The 20106-nt window shown below is 41.4% G+C and overlaps 1 protein-coding gene across 2 annotated transcripts; it reads right to left on the bottom strand.

The window, feature by feature from the left end:
• Positions 1–2769: 2769 nt before the first annotated feature.
• Positions 2770–10368, bottom strand: atg10 (ATG10 autophagy related 10 homolog (S. cerevisiae)). 2 transcript variants are annotated; one of them, XM_026312704.1, is made up of 7 exons: positions 10083–10368; positions 8788–8902; positions 8569–8697; positions 8291–8474; positions 8078–8175; positions 7883–7980; positions 2770–4258 (listed from the first exon to the last, which is right to left on the bottom strand). In XM_026312704.1, exons 2-7 carry the CDS (start codon positions 8890–8892, stop codon positions 4135–4137), a joined length of 738 nt encoding a protein of 245 aa, XP_026168489.1. In that variant the 5' UTR covers positions 8893–8902; positions 10083–10368; the 3' UTR covers positions 2770–4134. The 2 variants fall into 2 exon arrangements, with proteins under 2 accessions (XP_026168489.1, XP_026168488.1); XM_026312703.2 differs by having other exon boundaries at positions 8796–8902; positions 10083–10365.
• Between the last annotated feature and the right edge of the window lie 9738 nt (positions 10369–20106).

Genomic DNA, 20106 nt, shown 5'->3' with positions numbered 1-20106 from the left:
TTACCCTGGTTCTAAGAGTTCGTCTCAGTTGCACAATGTTAGGGATTACATGTACTTCCTTCCTAACACAGAATCAACATGATTGGTGTTGCTATTATCTGCATTTCATACATTTAACCTAGCTTGACTTATAGATGCAGGGGTAACCTACTTCTTAGGTGTCCTAAAAAGTGTAAATTGAGGGCTTTAATTTAGTTAGCTACCAACTGGAAAAAAATACTTTTAAAATCACAGGAAAGAAAGTCATTATCAGTAGGGCGACACACAAGCATGTTTTCCAAGATTTCTCCCTCACAGTAATACTGGATTTTTGGTTATGAACAATAATGTATTCATTTTGAAATAGGCTCAATATTTTATTGAACAGATCAGTATTAGTGGCATCTTTGTTCTTGAGCTGTCCACACTGATGTTGATGTGAGTTTGATAAGCGTCAACCTGTTTGTGCTGCTCTAATCCCCTGAATAGGGGCCAGAGGAAAGGTTAGAAAATAGAAAGCAATCTTATTAGTAGCTAGATTTTGCCATTTACTCCTAAACCCATTTCAAATAAAATCCTTTTTTCAGTCCAGTCTTGGACCTTCATGGCACTCCTACAATGATGGTGTTCTCTGGGTGACTGGATTGTTTGGAAGACTTAAAATTCACTTCCATCACAACAGAAGATGTGGGTTTTTAGTTTTAGTTTTTGTAAATTGCCTTGAGATGATTTGTATTGTGATTTGGCGCTATACAAATAAAATTGAATTGAATGTAATTATTTACTGTAACCATCAAAAATATACAGCTGAAGTTAATTAAATGAAGTTTTTTATCATCCCACAACTTTATCATGTCATATAGGCAGTTTAGTACTAATCAGGTAAAAGCCTGCGTTGTGACGTGTGAATCTACAATCAAAGCAGTGTAAAGACTTATGGAACGCAACCTGCACTTGAAATAGCTTTTTTCTAAATACTGTAATTAAGGCTCAGCTTTTGCCTGACAATAAACTTTTGTAATATTGAACTGAAACTGAAATGGCAGATTTTCCCTGGTGGTTGCTCAACAGTTAACCCCAGAATTAAAGCTTTTAATTCAATTCAATTCAATTCAATTTTATTTGTATAGCGCCAAATCACAATACAAATCATCTCAAGGCACTTTACAAAAACTAAAACTAAAAACCCAACAATTCCCTTATGAGCAAGCACTTGGCGACAGTGGAGAGGAAAAACTCCCTTTAACGGAAGAAAAAACCTCCAGCAGAACCGGGCTCAGTTTGGGCGGCCATCTGCCTCGACCGGTTGGGGTGAGTGGATAGAGCAGAGAGAAAAGAACAGCAACAATAAACAATGCTTTTGGAAACTCTGGGAACCACAAGTAGACCTGCACACTGAGAGCGAAGTGGTCTATTGGGATAATATGGTACTATGAGGTCTTTAAGGTATGAAGGAGCTTGATTATGAAGGGATTTGTATGTGAGAAGAAGGATTTTAAATTCTATTCTATATTTTACAGGGAGCCAATGAAGAGAAGCCAATATAGGAGAAATATGATCTCTCTTGCTAGTTTCTGTCAGGACTCTGGCTGCGGCATTCTGGATTAATTGGGGGCTTTTTATGGAGATATTGGGACATCCAGATAGTAATGAGTTACAGTAATCTAGCCTTGAGGTAACAAATGCATGGACTAGTTTTTCTGCATCATTTTGAGACAGGATGTTCCTAATTTTGGAAATGTTGCGCAGGTGAAAGAATGCAGTTCTAGAGATTTGTTTTATGTGTGAGTGAAAGGACATGTCCTGGTCAAAAATAACTCCAAGGTTTTTTACAGTAGTGCTAGAGGCCAGGGTTATGCCATCTAGAGTAGCTATAATTTTAGAAAAGTTATTTCTGAGATTTTTTGGCCCAAATATAATGACTTCTGTTTTCTCCGAGTTTAAAAGTAAAACGTTACTGGTCATCCAGGCCTTTATGTCAGTTAGACAGGCTTGAAGTCTGGTTAACTGGTTTGTGTTAACAGGTTTAATAGATAGATATAACTGAGTGTCATCTGCATAGCAGTGGTAATTAATAGAGTGCTTCCTAATGACATATCCTAAAGGAAGCATGTACAGGGTGAACAGAATCGGTCCTAGCATGGAGCCTTGTGGAACTCCATAACTAACTTTTGTTCGTGTGAAGGTTCACCATGGACATGAACAAACTGGAATCTGTTCGATAAATAGGATTGGAACCATTTTAACGCTGTTCCTCTGATACCAGTCACATGCTCCAGTCTCTGTAATAAGATGTTGTGGTCAATGGTGTCGAATGCAGCACTAAGGTCTAGGAGGACAAGTATATAGAAACAAGTTCATTATCTGAGGCTAAGAGAAGATCGTTGGTAACTTTTTACCTGTCTTACCACATTTACTATGAAAAGTACATTGATAATCTATAATCAGTGCAGTTTTTATGTTAAGCATAGGTATAAGTGCATAAAAGACAACTTTCTTGTATTATATTTAAGGCCTCTGTGAACAACATAGCACTGAATCCAATGTCTCGAGCTTCTGGTGAGAGGCTCTCCACATCCCATTTTTAAAATTTTCTAATCTTTAACAAAAAATAATACTGACTCTGGTGACATCACTTGAGGGCAGACTTCACACAGCTCCTGCAGGCTTTATACTACCGTTTTCACATATGCAGCACTACTCCCTAACACACATTGAGTGGGAAAATAAGTGCCTCTTTTGTGATGCACAGGTATGACACCATATAATGTTTGGTTTTTTGAGGCTCAGGCACTGAGAAGTGACATAATTAAATGCTGGCTGTTGAAGTATCTCAACAAGGAAAGACACTTTTAAATCCACTCTCTTGCATGCTTCTTAGTTGTGTTGAGCAACATATATCACCAATACTAAATGATCAAAATGCTGTAATATTAAGATATTTAATAAACCAAGCATTGTAACAGTATACAGTCTCTCCCGCTCTCTCTCTCTGTACCTTCTGCAAGTGTCCCTGGAGCTGTATATTGCCGATGTGCTGTTACTGACCCCACCAACCTGCAGCGTCTATTTGTTGTTTATTGTTGCTGTTCTTTTCTCTCTTCTCTATCCACTCACCCTAACCGGTCGAGGGAGATGGCTTATAACAAAAAAATAAATAAAATAATCTGTACAAGTCCTGTCTTCAGTGTTGGCTTGTCATTAACTGGTGGGAGAGAGTTTCAGCACTGTTCCTAATTTAAAAAATGAAACCATCTGATCACAAAGCTGAGTTTTAGAAGTGGGAGAAACTGAGAGATTTTAGTAGATTGAAGCATAAAACCTGAAAATTTTGCTAGCACTGTTTTTGAATGTCATGCAAAGGTGATGTTGCTAGCAACCATTGGCAGGCTTAACTTACTTCAACTTTTCTATTGGTGGTGTGAAGGGACAAGTTTGCGAGAGGGTTCCCAGCTAAACCATAATGATACGGTATTAAAATGAGTCTTCATCAATTCAAAGCACAGCTTCCAAAGCAAAGACAAGAAAATATGACGAGGCATATATTGCCCTTGGATCACCAACACTGTGTTGGGTAAAGAGGAAAGACCACAGTGTGTTGGAAAATACTAACATTAGCTCCGTCCATTTTAATCACTTCATCAAAAGCAAAGTGTATAGTTACAAGAATGTTTGAGTTGGAAACCTTCCATGGAGGGTACTACCAGAAACAGCAGGGTTTCTTGCCAACAACCCTCCCCCTATACCTCCACAACGTTAGACAACTGGCCTTAACCATATTGTCCACAGCATGTATAGAAAAGTGTAAATTACTCTCATGTAACAGTTTCATTAAAAATGTATTTCTTTAAGTGAATACACTATGTACAAAATATCAACAGAAACATTCAAATTGTTAAAGAATATGACAAACACTATGCAAATAAAAACTGAATTGAATATGAGCTCCTATCAATCAGGTTAAAATGCAAAAGCTTCCTATGCCCTGTGCTATGTGTCTTTATTGTATTTTAACATACTGACAAACTAATGGAGTTACTGCCACACAGACAACCTTAGACTTTCAGGGCCTCGGAGCGTCTGGGCCACCAGGGCAGTTTTGATAACTCAAAATTCACAGTGATGCTAACAGCATGAAGAAGATCTGATGCAGCTTCAGTCTGGGTCAGTACTGCTGAAGGAGGTTGCCAGATGGATTTCAGAGGCATACTTCAGAGGGATGTCTAGACCCACCACTGGGCCCATCACACTCAGCCACGTCAAGATGTAGTTAAATGGCCTGCCCCAACACACACATGCTCACACAGTAAATATAGTACAATGAACATGATAGATATTTAACAATACTATTTTGAGGTGAGAAACATTCAACATATTTTGGTTGAATAAAACGCATCTGTTGCATGACCCTAAATATTTAGGGCTCCATTATAAATAGTTATAATGTCATGCAAATGTAACTAGGAATGTCCTACTTGGGTCCCCCTCTCAGATCTCGATACGAGTCATTAGGGCCCAAGCATAGGAGGTGCAAAGCCCTATTGTTTCTGTAAGAATAATAATAATAAATATAGCCGTAAACGGCGATGAATGGCCCTTGCGTCGAGCGAACCGCCTCCCCCAGCGGACTGCCAGCCTCAGTGAACCGAGGTCAAACCGCATTACCTGGCCACTTCACCGGGAGCCCTTCAAACGAGAGCAGGATTCGGAGCCGGAAAGCTGAGGTGGGGGATTTTGTAAACGGCTGCAGAGGGCACATTTCTGAGGCCACAGTGATACAGGAACAGACAGACATACACACAGACACACAAAAATGGAACATAGTAGCAGCAGCAAACATTTCTACAGTAATTTCCTCTAAGAGCATGGGTCCAATTGGCACTTTTTGATCAGGATGCCTTAAAGGATTTTTCTACCAAATTTGGTACAGTTCTGACAGACTAAATGTTTGGCTCTACATGGGTTCAGGCCCCCTGGGACTACAATTCATCAATTAGTCAGATTCAAATCTGACAATGCGTGTGCGATTTATCACAACTTGAAAAACGTATGTCAACATGTCAGGTCCACCAAGGGAAAACCGTGAAAATTAATTACAAAATTTGGATAAATTTAGCTGCCCCTCTCGTGTAGATGATGCTGACCAAGAATAAGCTCATTTGGTCAAAAGCCCTAGGACGAGTTCATTAAAGTATGAGGTGAGCAAAAACGGCAAACTCAATGACCTCAAGTAAAACTCCACACTGGTGGACTTCCTGTTGGTTGTACGACCTAAACATGATAAGCTTTTTTGCTTGACCCGACATGAAGAATAAACGTGCCAAGTTTGGTGACTATGCAATGAAAAAAGTGTCGGTGAGGCTCCCATTGGCGCAATGTATTTTCACTTTTGTTGGGGGTGCCGAAGAGCCATTCTTTTGAGGTCGTTTATGAAACCTATAAAATTTTCATGGGATTCTGAATTTTGGGCAAATTCTGGTCAGTTTTCACACATGTTCAGGGGGTCAAATTTGAGGTTGTTTTGGTGAAAAACAATAATAGAATATAGCTGCAAGTGGCGATGAAGTTAGTCTATGCTGCAGTATTGCATTTTTGTGTCCGTGTATGTATCTGTATCACTGTGGCCTCAGAAATGTGCACACTGCGGCCATTTACGAAATTCCCCACCTCAGCTTTCCGAGTCCAAATTCTGCTCTCATTTAATTGGGTGCCCCTGGAGCGGATCCGATCCGAAAGTTGTATGTCCAGATATATCACCAAAAATCGTCGGATAAATTTGAATACAGTCTAACAATTTTTATATCCAATCAAAGCTTATACTCTCACGATTCAAATGGTAAAAAGCAATTTAGGATTGAATAATCACAGTGACTACAGTTTCTTAATATATAACAACAGTACAAATACAGTACAGTACGCTGGTTCTTACCTTTCTGTCGCGTTACTTCATACGTGTATTCAAACATGGAGTGTCGCATATCGTTCTGTTCGTTAGAATCCATAGAACAAAGTGCACCCATGTTTTAGTCCAAAAGACGTATTATTATACAGTAAATCCATAAAACCATCGTCCTCCTCATGAAAAGCTGTAATCCAGTTCGTTTTACGGTTGATTTCGCCGTTTATTCAATAAAGTTTGACATAGCAAGCTTCTGTGAATCACGAGTCCTCAAATTTGTTTGTTACATTTCACAGCGTAACTAACCCTACAACCAATAGAATTCACACCCTCAGAGAAAATCCCAGTCAGGGGGCATAGACTAACTTCGATTGACAGTAGAATCAGCCAGTCGCATTGTTCATCAATGATGACTGACGCATCTTGTAGCCAATGATGAGGCCTCGTTATGTATGATGACGCAACAGTGGGCTTTAAAGGCCCCCCACCGTTACTGTAAATCTTGCCTTGACAACACACAAGCAGTGCTCAAAGCTAGAGGGGGTGGGGAGTCATATTTCACATTGTACAGCGTGCCGATAATAAACTGGAAAGCTTTTGCTTCAAACGACACCAAGGTCGTCAATTCTTAAAATGTTAAATTAAACAGCTAGTTTAATTTGGGTATGTGTTTTTCAGCCGTGTGCCGAAAAAGGGCGGGGTGTACCTATTGGGTTTTAAAGGGCTCCCAGTGAGGTGACTGGAAACACGGTTTGACCTTGGTATTGAAAAAATCTTGTGGTTTTATGAGAGACAAGACTCTTTTCACTGTGATAGTGTGAAAAATGTGTCTTTTGGGTCAGAAATGTGGCCTCTGGAGTGATTTACACAATCCCCCACCTCAGCTTTCCAGCTCAAAATCCTGTTCTCATTTAAGGGATGGAGCAGTTGGATGGTAGTCCTGTCCAATGAAAGCTTAGGACAATAAATGTGTAACTCTGCTGGTCTGCATGTGTCCGCGGGTGTGTGTGGTTGAACATATTTCTTAATGTCTTAATATGTGTGTGTCTGTGTTTGTGCCTGAGTACATGCGTCTGTGTTTACAACTGCGGCTCTGGTTACCATGGGGATGTAAAGTATTTCACTGTGTCTCTTAGACGCACATTAACCTGAAAGAGTCCCCCACCTCAGCTTTGCGGCTCCAAATACTGCTCTTGTCTGATGGGCTCGCGGTGAAGCGGCCCGCGTTGCGGCTCAAACTCGGCGCTGGCCATGGATCGCTTGCAGTGGAGGTCCGCAGGGGGAGGTGGTTCAAGCAGTCACAGACAAAGTCTAAGCCATAGGTGTGGCCATGGCACCCCCTTATGTCACTGAGTCTTGCGGTTGGCATGTAGTTTCAGCTAACTTGGTACACACCAAACTTGGTAGGTGTATGGAACTCCCCAGTATGAACATTTTTTGCATGTACATTGCTGTAGTCACGCCCAACAGGAAGTGAGGTATTTGGGATTTTGTGTGTTTTCACACACAATGGAATTGAACATACTTCTCTTACATCTTTCATGAGATTTGACTCATATTTGGTGTGATGTCAACATGCTGCAGATGTCAAATTGTGTGCATTTTTTTGGTATGTTGAAATATGATGAAATAGCGTTACAACAAATTCACACATCTTGCCAAATAAGCAGGAAACGTGTCATAAATTTAAAATGCATTCCTTGACAAACACCAAACTTCAGTGTTTACTGAGATTGACTATGATGATATACACCTGTGCAATTAGTGCTTCCTGTGTCTTAAAGGTTATGAAATTTGGCACACTAATTAGTTCCATACATTTGATGGACATCCCATATTGAGAGTGCAATATTAGATGGCGACATGTCAGGGCTTGTGGGACCGGAGGTGCTCTGGCCCGTCATTGCCACTTGTAGCTATATTTTAATACTGAGTATCTGCCAATACTGAGTCCCAGTAAAAGTATCATGTCTTCCATTGTCTTGCTGAGAGTACTGATCTTACCTGTGTTTGTCCTGAACGACTTGCAGAACAGGCTTCATGAACTCCTCAGTTCTACATGGGTGGAGCATAAAGAAAGGCTGACCCAGCAGGGGATGCTCCTGATGGACAGAAAGACAAAGACACAAGATCTCAGTGTCTCTCCAAGGAGAAAGATGGACATAATAAATGTAACACCTGAACCATTCCTGATTTTACTTGCTGAGTGATTGCATTAAGGGGACTCTTCTGAAGTCGAAGCCTGAAGTTTGGGTGAACAGAGCTCCACACCTCCTCTAATGACAAGCCCCTTCCATCTGACTCAGTAACACCCAAGGAAGAAGAAGCAAACTATCACACAGGGAATCCACACCATCTATAGTCTACAACAACGGTGCATATATGCATTGACTGTATCACAATATTACTAACCAAGTGAAGAGACTCTGAAATAGAGTACAGGAGTACTGTAGCTGCAGGAGTACAGGATGTGATACTCATACTGAAGCACTTGTCTGCAGCCTTCAGACACCATGTAAACCCCATCGTCTTCATAATCGTCATCATTGATGTCACCTATGTTGCTGTCAGCATCGACTGAGGCAACAAGAACAGGCTGTGGAGGAAAACTTAGTGGAATTCACTAAGTAGAGCATCACATGATGTAAGATAAATGTTGGAATGCTTTTCTAGAAAATGCAGTTGTTCACCTGTTCTTTTCCCTTCCCCTGCTGATCAGGCCCCGAGTCTGAACTGGCTCTTTTGTTGTCCCACATTGGGTCCAGATTAATGACAGCTGACCGGAGAACTGTTTTTTTCAGATACCCCTCCTGTGAACCCTTGAAACCAGATGAGAAATATTAGCCACACCCATGGAGTGCAGCAGATTGTCAGGCTCCGTCTCAACTAACAAGAGCCACAGTACAGACCTCCTCACCTGGACTGGCTCCCAGCTCCAACCATCTCTTAGCTGGTCTGACTGCTGCAAGAGGAGTTGACAGCAGCGATGAAACGTCTCCTCCTCCAGCACACATGAGCTCATCTCTGCGAGGGAACATGGTGGACAGTAATGTAGGCTCAATTATGTTTAACTAAATGTTAAAATAGATCCACATCTGGCCACATTGGCAGCCTTGAGACAGTTAAAACATATACTTCTTAGGGTACATGCTTCTCTAGCAATTTGAATTGTGCATACCAGCAGTAGTGTGCTCCTACCCTACATTTACTGCACACAAATGTCCATACTTTTTGTGTACTAATATGAAGCTATTAAACCTTACTTACAGACATCAAAACATATGGCATCTGTAAAGGTTAAACAGTTATTTATTCCCTCTTCCTGAAACGTCTCTCCTCCACCACACACAAGCTCATCACTGCATGTGCTGAAGGAGAGGTTCCCTCTTGCTATGACTTCTTTTTTTTGTTGGTCTTAGGGGAAGGTGCAAAATTAACTGCACTTTTTAGACCATCCAGGAAATAGTACAATTTCTTCTGACTTTCAGCACTGCTATTGAATGTTCAATGTTTTACATGTTTTTAATATTTGTCTTTTTTGTCACACACCCCTTGATATCCAAGACAAATTTGTCCCATGGGAGACAAAGGCTTATCTTATCTAGAGGTTCAGTCATGTCTACTGGACTTCTAGTTTTCAAGTCGAAACGTTTCACAACTCATCAGTCTGATCAAGTTGTTCGGGTGTGACCCAGAAAACCAAGCTCTGTCATCATCAAGGATGATTTTAATCTCCTAAACAGGTGTCTCACAGGAGACAATAACAAAGGAGCTTTTTTTTTTTTTCTATCAGACATAAAGTGTATAGTGAGACCTGTCCAAGGTGTACCCCGTGCCTACATCTCACGTCTCTGTTACAGCTAACACAGCGCCTATATTTATGAAAGCCAGAGATGTTTATTTCTACAGAACTCTCCCAAAGTAACATCACCACAGCTTTTACTGTGAAGAGAATCCACTTCCGTAACAAACCTACAAATATAAGGTTACCGTACATATTAGAGCTGATTTCCTTTGACATAAACCAGGATTGAAAAGTCCATGTTGCTTGCTGCTACGATTTGTGTATATTGCAGGTTTCCACGTGACGCTGCCGCTGGATTACAGACTCCGAGATTCGGACAATAAACCCCTTCACACACAAAAAACTGATACACGATGCAGGGCAACATCGTGTGTTTTATTTTCTTTTTATAGTACTTACTGCTGGGCGAAAAATCTTCACGGAACAGTAGACGGCAGACCCATCACATTTCTTCCGGGTGGCGAAACCACGTGACTGTACCGTATATGGTTTCTATCTGTCTGTCTTATCTGTCAAAGCGCAGACTCACATAGAAAGCTTTAAGAATACCACGCCATAAGACAGCTGTTATATCACCCGGCTTTCGTCGTGACTGTCACCGTATGTGTCCTTCACTAGTCTCTGAATAGGTGGTTGAGTCGTACTGCTCTCCAGCAGTAGTAATAGCAGCAGTGCAGAATTTCTTCAATTTACGGCAGACTACGCTCAGCAATGATCCAGGGGCGGTTCTAGTTTTTTTTTTCTTGGGGGATCCAGATAGTAGCATACAGTCTCTGCTAGAAGGGTGGCATACTGAATTAACATGTTAAACGTTTTAAAGTGCCCTACGACAGTCTTTGATTTTGAAGGTTAATAACTAGTGGGGTAAAATATAAATAATAAGACCGGGCAATATTTTATTTCACACTACACTTGACAATGTATTTAAAGTGATAATGTGGTACCTAAGATGGTTTATTTCCACAAAATAATGCTAAATTGAAAGTCTTCACACTATGGCATTGTTTGTTAATTTTTATTAACTGTAAAAATATGCATCCATATATTTATACGTAAAGTAAAAATCTAAATTCTATGTGACATCAATGCCCAAGGTGTATGTGAGGTGTAAACAATATACAATAAACATTTAACAATGTGGCATCCAGAAATTTGTTGAAAATAATTAAACTCCTCTACATTTGTCTGACAGCTTTAGTTTCTTTTCAGATCAAGATTTTTCATCCCCTTCCTGTACAGTGTAAAAAATGCATCTCTCAATGTGTGGAGACCACACTCACATATTCGGACCTTAAAGCAGGCATCACAAAGGCTAGAGTGGAATTCAATTCAATTCAATTCAATTTTATTTGTATAGCGCCAAATCACAATACAAATCATCTCAAGGCACTTTACAAAAACTAAAACTAAAAACCCAACAATTCCCTTATGAGCAAGCACTTGGCGACAGTGGAGAGGAAAAACTCCCTTTAACGGAAGAAAAAACCTCCAGCAGAACCGGGCTCAGTTTGGGAGGCCATCTGCCTCGACCGGTTGGGGTGAGTGGATAGAGCAGAGAGAAAAGGACAGCAACAATAAACAACAAATAGACACTGCAGGTTGGTGGGACCAGTAACTGCACATAATAAAGAAAACAAATGATAATTATTCTGGTAAAACACAATAAAATCATAAATCATAACTACTATGATTAAACAAACAAGATCACAATCACATTCTAAGATGATTAGCATACTGACATTTAACTTGTAGAAGTGAGAAATAAATGTCATAACTTTTAGTCATCATCACAACATCACTTTCTGTAGGAATTTTCAATGTTGGAGTGATTCGTGCCTTACAGTTCAGAAGTTAAGACAAATCTATCATAGTCGGTAAAGGTCACAGTCTTCCTTCATTGGCTCTGGAGGAGTTTCAGGGTCCTGGCCATCCTTTGAAATGGACTGATACATCCATCCATCCATCCATCCATCCATCTTCTATACCCGCTTTTCCTGGCTCAGGGTCACGGGGATCTGCTGGAGCCTATGGACTGATACATTTGTTTGTTAATTGCTGTGTCAATAAGGCGTTGACAAAGGCCTCTAATACATGGAATGCAACAGCAACCACAGGTAACCAAAATAGCAGTCATCACAGCCATTGAGATGAATATGGACTGGATCAGACCGCTCCATTTACCAAACATTCCCTCCATCCAAGAAGTGAAAGGGTTGTCAATACCAGCATTCTCAGCGAGCTCCTCAGATAAGGCTTGAAGTCCCTGTAAAGCTCGAGTGACAGATCCGTCTGGGGAAGTGTTGTTAAGAATAAAGGTACAACAGGGAGATCCAAACATTTTACAAACACCTCCCTCCTTAGTCAGCAACATGTCCAATGCCATCCGGTTCTGCCAGGTCATAAGACTAGTTTTACCTAACTGCTCTGCTAAGCCTCTGACAGCATCTCTAGTGTAGTTAATGAATCTCTGATGGTTGTAATACAAATAATTGATCCAATCAACATTTTTATTAATGGTTGACCACCAAAACAGGAAAGATTCAAACCCTGCTGCAACTTGGTTTCTAGCTTTATACTCGTCTGGGACTCCTCTGGGCACTCCGATGGTTTCAATGTACACTCTGTTATCAAAACTGCCGGCTGCTGCAGTGTCTCTTTTCACACGGTGTGGGCTGTGTAGGGAAGAACCAGACAGAGGTAACACATAAAACGGCATCACCAATTGTATAAGAGCACAGGTTCCCTGCCAATCAGGTGGGAGCACTGGTCTCAATTGGTTTCCCCCACAATACCACCACAGGTCAGCACGTGCAGTAACATGGTCTGTGAACCAGGAAGGGTCATAGCCTGCCCCAGGAGTGCTTACATTGGTGGTAGAGTTGTACCAGTGGAGATCACCGACCTTTCTCCCTGAAGTAGAATTTCTCAAAAAACAGGTATAATTAGCATTATAAGGTGTAAAGAACGATAGAGTAACAACAGGAGCAGGTGGCATCAAATAATGCAAAGACTGACACTGTTTACTGGCCGGAGGGGAGGTGGAAGTAAACAGCTGCAGTGTACAGTTCAGGCCTGTTGGATCATTGTGTGGATTAAGTCTAACGGGCATAGTCCCTAGTTGTGGTCTGGCTGCCGCACAGACAATACAATCAGAAACTCGCAGTTGCTGGGATGTGTTGGTGATCCAATTCAACCATTCATTTTTATCAGTGTAGCCCATTTCTATATCAAAGGTCTCTTTGAGGGTGGTAAGGTTTAATACTATTAAAATGGGAGACTGGGATGGCACCTCTTCAGGTTTGTCTGTACTTGGTACCTTAGTAGGCTGGTTGGCACCAGCTGTCTCATGATGTCAGCGATAGAAGACTGTTGGGGTTATAAGGACAAAAGTTTAAAGGTTGCCATTGTGGAATTAGATCTGAAAACAAGATGTTTATGTGAGAGGTCTGTTTCTCCAGCTGACCTCCATAACCTTATGACCCATGATGAACTGAAGTTTTATTGCACCCATGTATCCTGTGTCTGGTTTTGTTCCCCACTATACAAAGGACTGCTAAGTGAAGAGAGAGAGAAGGGTGAAAGTCGCATGGGGAGAGAAAGTCTCTTCTCTCCGTTTGCAACTGAGGTGGTTTTCACTTGCAGACATATACTCGGTACAAAGTTGTCGTGTGTTTCATTGCCTTCAGGAAAAGAACCATGTCAGTGTAGCGTAAACCTGACAAAGACCTTGATCTGGAATTGCCCCAGGGGATCAGTTCCAGGAATATTGGCCCCTAACACATAAAGGTCTGAGTCAATGGTGGTAGGGTCCTTGAGGGTCAAAAGAAATGGATTACAGTGGCCTTTTGTGCAATGGGGAGAGGTTGTGCCCTTGACTATTGAAAGTCGTTGCAGAAGGTTTTTTCCCTTGTTCCACTTCCTCTGTGCTCGATATGGTTTGTATCCCCACTGTTTTAGTCCTGTATTCCACCTCACATAAGACCATGGTGGACACCAACTCCCACGAAAGTGGCACAGATATACTTAGTCGCCCCTGTTAGCTGTTCTTGTTGCACAGTCACAATTGACCACATTACAAAAATCAAACTGTACAGTCTGAGTCTCATCGGCCCAAAAGATAAAAGTGGGCACATCATTAGCTCTCTTTGTCCTAGGTTTTGTTTTAGTGTTGTTCATGATATTACCTGGCCGTTGCAATTCCTTCACAAAGGGGGAGAATATACTAGGTCTTATCTCAATGGAGTCAGTAGCATTCTCTGGCTGCTGCAAACAAAAAGAGAGCAAAGAGAAACAAAATAGGTAAAACTGTGATGAGTGATATAACAATCAAGATGCTTATTGTCAGCCTTACCCCACAAAACAGTCTAAAGGGGTGCCAAGGTCGATATATTGGACTCTCCATGGCAAAATGTACTTCTGAGCAGTCTTCTCCCCAGGTCACTCTACTCCTCACTAACCTAATTCCCCTGGGTGTGGTTGATTTCTTCAATGGTTTGAGACGAGTGGTCCCTATTGGTTCCACCCCCCTTTGTAGCTAGGCTTCACACCACAGGTTAGTTGAAGTTTAGAGTGAGTCCCTGCTGGTTTGACAGAATTACTCAGACAGTACCTTTACCTTTTTGCAGTGTGTTAGATGAATCCAGGACGGTCTTTCAGCAATTCTCACAGCCGTGGGAGTGGACAGCAATACTTGGTAAGGTCCTTCCCAGCGTGGGGAATGCCAGTGCTTCCGTTTTATGATTTTTACAAAGACCCAGTCTCCTGGTTTCACTCTTGAGTCTGGTTCAGGCTCAAGACCCTCCTGTTGTGCATTAATCACAGATACAACATTTTTATTATTCAACATTTTTGCCATGTAATCAGCAATGGTCTCAGTCATGTGAGCATCTTCCTTAATGACTGGTTTTAGCTCAGGAAGATGATAAGGTCTACCATACAACATTTCAAATGGTGATAGTCCATTCACACTTGTGTTATGTGCATATGTAGCATCACTATTGGTAAACATTGCATCCAGGTTTTCCCTGTGTCTGCCATACTTTTCCTGAGCTTTAATTTGATTGTTCCATTTGTTCTTTCCACTAGCCCTGCTGACTGCGGGTGATAGGAACAGTGATATTTTACCTGGATTCCTAACACTGTAGTGAGATGTTTAATTACCTGGTTTACAAAATGTGTACCATTATCACAATAGATTTTCTCTGGAATTCCAAACCTGGGAATAATAGTAGTTGTCAGTGCTTTAGCTACTGTTAGTGCATCAGGATGCTTTGCTGGAAACACTTCAGTTGATCAATGATCACTAAACAGTATTTCTTTCCCTCACAGTTATTCGGTTCAATAAAATCCATGCAGATGTGTTGGAAAGGATATTTAGGTAGTGGAAAGTTTCCACTATTTCCTGACACAATCTGTCCCTGTGGATTGTTTTTTGCACAAATTTCACATTGTTGACAAAATTTTTTAGAATAGTTTGTAAAGTCATATGTTGTAAACACTTTGTTTATTAGTCCTACCATCCCTCCTGCTGACGTATGCACATTAGCATGCGTCAGTACAGCTGCATATCTGAATAAACTTTTAGGTAACACTACTTTGTTATCTTTACATCTCCAAACGTTTTTGTTATCTATTTTACACACATTTTTTATCCAAAGTCTTTTTCCTGCTGAGATGCACTATTCTGCATGTCTTTAAGTATCTGTTCATCAAGATACCTTAAAGACCTCATAGTACCATATTATCCCAATAGACCACTTCGCTCTCAGAGTGCAGGCCTACTTGTGGTTCCCAGAGTTCTCAAAAGCAGAATGGGAGGCAGAGCCTTTAGCTATCAAGCTCCTCTCCTGTGGAACCAGCTCTCAGCCTGGGTTCAGGAGGCAGACACTCTCTGTATTTCTAAGGCTAGACTTAAAACCTTCCTCTTTGACAAAGCATATAGTTAGGGCTGGCTTCAGGCAACCCTGAACCATCCCTTAGTTAGTTATGCTGCTATAGGCCTAGACTGCCCGAGGACCATCGGTGCACTGAGCTCCCCTACCCTAACCCCCCCCTCCCCCCCCTCCCACCTCATGTATATTCCACCATTGAATGTTACTAACCTTGTGCTCTCTCTCTCCCCTAGTTTGTGCTCTCTCCCTCCCTCTCTCTCTCTCTCTCTCTCTGTACCTTCTGCAGGTGTCCCTGGTTCTGGAGCTGTTTATCGCTGATGTGCAGTTACTGGCCCCACCAACTTGCAGTGTCTATTTGTTGTTTATTGTTGCTGTTCTTTTCTCTCTGCTCTATCCACTCACCCCAACCGGTCGAGGCAGATGGCCGCCCAAACTGAGCCCGGTTCTGCTGGAGGTTTTTTTCTTCCGTTAAAGGGAGTTTTTTCCTCTCCACTGTCGCCAAGTGCTTGCTCATAAGGGAATTGTTGGGTTTTTAGTTTTAGTTTTTGTAAAGTGCCTTGAGATGATTTGTATTGTGATTTGGCGCTATACAAATAAAATTGAATTGAATTGAATTGAATTGAAGATGTTCAACTGTAACAGTGGCTTGCAGAGGCAGTGATTTATGGGCTGCCTGTTTTGCTGTTTTATCAGCTCTGTGGATTCCAATGGAAATAGTATCTGTCCCTCCTGTGTGTGCAGCACACTTACATATTGCTACCTTCTTAGGCAGCTGTACAGCATCAAGAAGTTGTAAAATAAAGTCTTTGTGTGTGATGGGCTTACCAGAGGATGTGATCATTCCTCTGATCTTCCACTGCTGAGCAAACACATGTACAGTTGAAAATCCATAATTGCTGTCAGTGTAGATATTAACTACTTTTCCTTTTCCTAATTTACATGCTTCAGTTAGAGCAATCAGTTCTGCAGCTTGAGCTGATAAGTGTGATGGCAGCGGTTCAGCTTTAAGTACTGCTTTAAGTGTGACAATGGCATAACCTGTAGAATTGGATCCGTCCGGATTTTTCTTACTAAATCCGTCTACAAACATTGTCATTTCAGCATCTTTATAAGGTGTATCAATTAAATCAGCCCTGGGCAACACTCTATTCTCAGTTTCAGCAACACAGTCATGTGGGTCCCCATCCTCAGCTGTAGGCATTAGTGTAGCAGGATTGAGAGTTGTACATCACTCAATTGTGAGATGTGGTTGTGAAAGCAATGTAGTCATGCAGAACAGATGTCTAGCTGGTGACATGTATGCTATCTTGTTTTGCAACAACAGGACAGAGACTGCATGTGGAACCTTTAGTGTCAGAGGATGGAACAACACGATGCTTGCTGAAGCTCGGACTGCCATGGAGGATGCAATAACAGTTTGAATACATACAGGCATTGCTCTTGCTATTGGATCCAATTGGGTAGAGTAATAAGCAATAGGCCTGTTTTTGTCCCCATAAGGCTGCGTCAGCACTGAAGTCATGTGACCATTCTTACAATGAACAGTTTGCATAAAACATTTTTCATAGTTAGGCAGTCCTAAAACAGAGGTGCTGGTCAGGGTCTTTTTAAGATCATTAAAGACTTTTTCTGCAATTTCAGTCCATTTTATTTTGTCATGAGCTGCCATAGGTGTGTCATAAATCAATTTCAATAATGGACTAGACAACTCTGAATAGTTTGGTATCCATGCTTTGCAGAAGTTTGTCATACCTAGGAAAGACATCATCTGTCTTTTAGTTTGTGGTTTTGGTGCTTTAAGTATAGCCTCTTTTCTGTGTTGTTACGATACGGTGATGTTGATGTGATGAAGGAAGAGAGGTAGGATCCAAGTGCAGGACACACAAGCTTTATTTACCTGGATCTCCAGGCTCAGGCACAAAACGTAAATTGCTCTCCGCCATTCGGCGGGCAGGCAGACAGGGACACGGCTGTGGTTCGCATCACACGTACACACTATATTAGCACGTTAACATTGGCAATGCTCCTGCGGAAAAGGAAAGCCGGGAACATAAATAGGCAGAAACTCAGGACACAGGTGAACGTAATCTTACTAATGAACAACGAAACACAAAGCTACCTGGGATTAATACAAATGGAAACTGGAACACAGGAAACTGACCAAAATAAGAGACAAACAGGAAACAGAAACCTCGGGGACATGTGTGAATCTAAGGCGCTCCCTTGCTGTGAGAGGTTGAAACCTAGGTATTTTACTTCCTTTTTCCACATCTATAGTTTGTTCTTACTCACTTTGTGTCCCTGTTCTGCTAGAAACTTAAGCAGAGCTGTGGTGTCAATTTTGCATTGTTCTTGTGTTTCAGAGCATATCAAAATATCATCTACATACAAAAGTATTTGACTTCCTGCAGGAGGTGAAAACTTAGCTAAGTTAGCAGACATTACTTGGGAAAAGATGGTAGGAGACTCACAATAACCCTGTGGAATCTGCGTCCAAGTCCACCTTTTGCCCAAAAACTCAAATGCAAACCAAAATTGCCATTGTTTGTCAACTTCAATAGAGAGAAATGCATTTGCCACATCAATGACAGTGAACTACTTTGAGCTGGGCTTGATGTCATTCAGCAGGGTGTGTGGGTCTGGTACTAGTGGAGCTCTAGGTATCACTGCTCTATTTACAGCTTGTAAGTCCTGCACCATCTTCCAGGCAGTGGATGGGGCAGCCTTTTTAACAGGAAACAATGGTGTGTTGCATGGTGAATCTGGACACTCTGATAATGCCTGCTTTTAGTAATGAGTCAAATACTGGTTTAATTCCTTCAACAGCTTCAGGTTTTAGTGGATATTGTCTTTGAAAGGGCCTGAAGGTACCTTTTGGTGTTATTTTAACTGGTTCTACTCCTTTGATCTTCCCTACATCTGCTGCTCCTGTAGACCATAAATATGAGAGAATTTCCTTGAATTGATCTTCTTCCTCTGTTGTTAGAGTGAACACTTCTACTCATTCTTTTACACTTACATGTTTTGCTTTTGTTGTGATTGTACACCAGTTCAATCTTTTGCTATATGTGTCTACAGTGCGGTTGTAGAAAACATGAGGGTCACCTGGGACTGGCTCCCAGGCGGTCCCCACCTCCTCAGCCCTGTTTACAAATGCTCCTAAATCTTTCCACTCAGCTGTTGAAGGTTTAGTAAGTGAAATGTGTGGGCTCACCCACAATTTGAACAGTTTCTCTTCCTCAAGTTGTAGTCTGCATGCTGCTCCTACATATCCTGCTTTGTTCCAATAAAGGTTGGTTAGTCTAATCCTAGCAGTTTTGTTCTTGAAAAACTGTTTTTCATACACTTCATCTGACCCTGGTTTGTGTCTGAAGTACATAGTGCAGTGCATGCTGTCTGGTGTCTGTCTAATTGGCCTGTGCAGCAGCTACCTCACCTGTCATTTTCCCCAAATCTGTGGTTACTGAACTGGGTCCCTCTGTGAATGTGGAATGCCCTCTGTACCTCTTCTTACATCTTCATTAGTCCAAGGACGGTAAACTTCAACTGTCGCCCTATTGTCAGCTGGATTTCCCTGCCCCTGATGTGGATTTGGAACTTCAATCGAAGGAAATGTTTCAGCTAATTTAATTACTGTAATTGTTTAGTTACTGATCTGATTGGAGGAGATGGAGTATCTATTAAAGTGCTTTATGTCACATTAATTATTTCTATGCTTTTATATTCTTCCTAAGGGTCCAATACTCTATCTTGGCCTTATGATCAAAAGCACTTTCGACGCTGCACCGGGGTTCTTTTTGTTTCAGATCTCCCACAGACCGCGGGGTTAGTTTACTTTGGCTCTCCCACAGACCACGTTATGGGTTCGTCCCGAGTTTCTGATTTCCTGAAAGCCCTGCTCGGTTTTACCGAATACATTTGAGCCAGCGTCCCCGACGTCACACAAATTTCGGTTTTGTTTGAATTTCAGAACTCAAGTCAAGTCAATGATATTTTTAGTCAGTGATCCGTTTTGAAACCACTAACCTCTCAGCCTGATATGAGACAGCAACTCACTGAGACTCTACTCAGCTTGCATGACCTGAAGGACCCAGAGAGCTAGAAACTCCCAGGGACTCCCTTCACACCAAATTCAGTACTCTCTCTGTTTTACGTTATGTATAAAATTCCTCTTACCTTACAGGAGTCCGTTTCTGGTCTCTCTTTTCAAAATTCAATCATGTCACTCCCCTCCCCTCACAGCAGATCCTAGCCTCTCAATGCTCCAAACCGTTCCCTAATGCAGGGTATCCGCAGGTTTCTAAGAGCTAGATTTAAAACTTTTTAAGACCTTTTTAATACCACGCTGAACGAAATTTAAGACCAATTTTGTAGAAATAAAATAAAACATCACACAATACAACCAATTCCCATAACACACAGTTTATTTATATAAACTGTTTACATACCTTTTGATTTATTGAGTAAAACAAAAATAAAATGCCAGGTGTTTTCCGACAGGTTTCCGCAGCCGCTTTGACTTATTCACACCG

Source organism: Mastacembelus armatus, chromosome 17, assembly GCF_900324485.2.
Source record: "Mastacembelus armatus chromosome 17, fMasArm1.2, whole genome shotgun sequence".
Lineage (NCBI taxonomy): Eukaryota > Metazoa > Chordata > Actinopteri > Synbranchiformes > Mastacembelidae > Mastacembelus > Mastacembelus armatus.
This window is presented reverse-complemented; position numbering and strand designations above follow the sequence as displayed.